Raw genomic sequence first — 3,197 nt, forward strand, 5'->3', positions numbered from 1 at the left:
TTAGATAGCACTTACTTTGTGGCCAGCACTATGCTCAGCACTTTAAAATGATTATCTCATTTGATCCTCATAACAACCCTAGGAAGTAGGTGCCATTAGGACCCCTATTTTATGGATGAGACAAACAAGGGTGAAATGACTTAACCACAGTCACATAGCTAACAAAGGCCTGAGGCCAGATTTCCCCTCATGTCTGCCTGATTCTTTACCTGGTGTCACCAGATCTTTAAGTGTATGTGAGCTCAGCATAGTTGAGCTGCTTATGTATGCCCAATATACAACCATCATTCCTCTGGGTAGTCATTCTTCCAATGTGGATAGATGCAATTGTGAGTCAAACGTGTCCCAGCTCCAGAGATAATACTCTACTGCTTTGTATTTTCTTATGCTCTTTCATTAAAGGTGTCTGCTTTGAGTTAATTGCATCTTCTCCCTGAATAGAAAAGCAAATATACCCACGGAGGCTTGTAAGCCATGGTTTTGAGTGTGAGAGGGAGTGGCCTGTGTAGCACAGTGAGAAGTTACTAAAATCAGCACTACAGGGAAATTAAATGACCCTAGTCCCTGGTGCTGAGCTGAAATTGATGCCAACCTCCTGCTCCCTGCCTCCCCTGTTATTTTGATCCGGTCTTTGGCCAAATAAGTTTGTGAACAGATGAGAGGTGCCTCTGAGGTACTTTGTCTAGGCTGCTGGCACAGAGAAAGAGGACAGAATCCCCCCGCTCCAAGGAACTGACGTTGAGGTGAAAATGGAAATTTTCATACTGTTCAAACATGAATAGCTTAGAGAGTTTTCATTTCTCATTCATTTGCTTAAAATTTAAGGAAAAGAGCATTTCAAGGCCCCTACCCAGTATGTGACAGTACCACAATGCCCCACTGTGTCCAGAAGTGTAGTAACATCCCAGGATCACTGACTGTCCTGCCCTTTTGACCAGGTAACATGGGTTTTGTATGACTCTAGTATCTGGTTGGCCACCCTTGAGGTAAGAAAAAGAAGAAATCTGGAGAACAGATCCAAGGAGGAGAGCTTACCAAGGGAAATGTTTAGAGCAGACCTGAACACCATAATGGCCCGTGGGCCGCTTGTGGCCCGCCAAAAGATTTCAGGCTGCCTGGAAAAAATGTAGAGGACGTAAATGAAAATAAAGATGTAACAAGGGCTTTGTCAGTGGGTGCCCCCCTTAACCCACCTTCCATTAGTCACTATTGTGCCCATCATGTAACTTGGCAGCTGGGTTGCCACTGCTCACTCTCCCCTGTGTGTCACATGACCCACAGCCACCAACCATCATCAGTCTGTCTCAACCATTTTTGCTGTGTTTTGAAATGTTACAGGCATTGAAAAGGAATAAAGTGAGTATGGCCACACTCTAAAGCAACCAATGGCCACTATGCGATGAGCAGCAACAAGGCAAGGATTTCTTCTTCTCCTTCACTGCACAGCTGCGCTCCAAGTTACATAAGTGTCTGGCTTTCTCTTCAAGGTGAGACACTACTTCAGTATTTCTTTTTTTAAGTTAAACAAATGACTTTAATGTACACATTTATACCTGTATTGATCCTACATCTACTTCTACCATGTATGCAAAGTAACTTAATCATAGAATGTTAGAGCTAGAAGGGATCATATTATCTTGTCCAATGCACCCATTTTTGCAAGAGAAGAAACTGAGACCTAGACAGGATCTAGTATCACATAGCTTGTAAGTGGGAAAGTTGAAACACAAATTCGGGTATTCTGACTGAAGACCCAATACTCCTTCCACTAAATCATGTTACCGCTCATTTACAGTACTTCATATTTACATTCAAAAACTAAATAGTCTTCAATAAGACATGACTGAAATGAACTGTGCTTGTTAATAAACAGAACAGAGTAGAGTCCAAAATGGTTTTCTTGGCTCTGGCATTTTCATATCCCATGAAGCAGCTTATTGAAATCTTCATTTCAGTATCTTATTTGAGAAATGGCAACACACAAGACACTAAAAGGATCTTCCCAAGTATGCCATACTTCCCATATTTAAATCATAACAATTGGGTTGTAAAGACTGCATAAGAAGTAGGTCTATTTTCTACCCAGAATGGAGAGATTAACAAATTCATCCCCCGCCCCCAACTATCTAATAGTGTAGCTTGCATTAAAGGTATTGTGAAACGTCGGGAAAAATTAATATTAATTCTTGGAATTAATATTTGTGGAAACTACTAGGATTAACTCCATTATAAAAATTGTGTCTTCTTCAGTTGTCACTCCACAGAGATGATCTATATTTGTTGCAGCACAGAGCATATGAAGATGTTTATTTTCCCATTCGGATCAGACACAAGCCTCTTCACTTCCTTCCAAAGGGAACAGATCACACTTTCAATCCTGGTGACTGCACATCTGCTTGGACAATACCAGCCCGATTTATGGCTTGTTCTAGCTTGTACTCCTTGGTTCTCATCAGGGGCCAAAAATAGATGGGGTAGTGGGCTGTGCCCAAGAAGAAGGCAAAGCTGGCAAAAATCAGTGCTGAGAGCAGGTTGTAAAACATGACCAGAGATCAGGACGCCCTGCACAAGTCACCCACCCAGAAGCGCTGGCCATGCTCACCACACACGTGAGGCATCCACAGTATTTCTTTATATGAGATCAGTTGCTGTGGAGATTTTTTGGTTCTAACATTAAAGTTTTGGGGGTAACTTTGTAAAATGGGTGATAAAGAGAAATGTAAGAGCAAATCAGAACACAGAGTGTTTAATCCAGAGAGACAAAATATTGTGCCTTATTTGCAGAGAACTAATAGCCACTCTGAAGGAATACAATCTTCATCACCATTTTGAATCAAAACATCCTGAGTTGAGCAAATTGGATACTAATGAAAAACAAAATAAAGCATGGAAATTGTTGAAAAATCTCAGTGGGGAACAATGGTTTTTCAAGAAAGGAAACTCAGAAATGAGGCAGCTAGTCAGGTTAGTTTTCGGATTTCTAAAGAAATCTATTTCAAGCATGATTCCAGAGTACAATAAAGTGATTGCTGAAAAGAAGTGTAATAAGGCCCATTAACTAAATTTTAGTAAGCAGTAAGAAAATCTGAAAATGTATTGAAACTTGTACTGCTTAGCAAAGTGGTTTTTAACATTAATGTGATTTCATGATAGATAAAAATCTTAAGGAATAGTATAATTAATTGATATAAACTGAA

General features: G+C 40.3%; 1 protein-coding gene across 1 annotated transcript; it reads right to left on the reverse strand.

Moving 5' to 3' along the window:
- Positions 1-2,363: 2,363 nt before the first annotated feature.
- On the reverse strand, positions 2,364-2,543 carry LOC118850489 (small integral membrane protein 20-like). Its single transcript, XM_036759921.1, has one exon. The coding sequence runs from the start codon at positions 2,541-2,543 to the stop codon at positions 2,364-2,366; it is 180 nt and encodes a 59-aa protein (XP_036615816.1).
- Positions 2,544-3,197: the final 654 nt, after the last annotated feature.

Source organism: Trichosurus vulpecula, chromosome 5 (assembly GCF_011100635.1).
Source record: "Trichosurus vulpecula isolate mTriVul1 chromosome 5, mTriVul1.pri, whole genome shotgun sequence".
Classification (NCBI taxonomy): Eukaryota; Metazoa; Chordata; class Mammalia; order Diprotodontia; family Phalangeridae; genus Trichosurus; species Trichosurus vulpecula.

Coding starts and splice junctions, on each gene's coding strand:
- LOC118850489 (XM_036759921.1), bottom strand. CDS start 2,543: ATGTTTTACAACCTGCTCTCAGCACTGATTTTTGCCAGCTTTGCCTTC.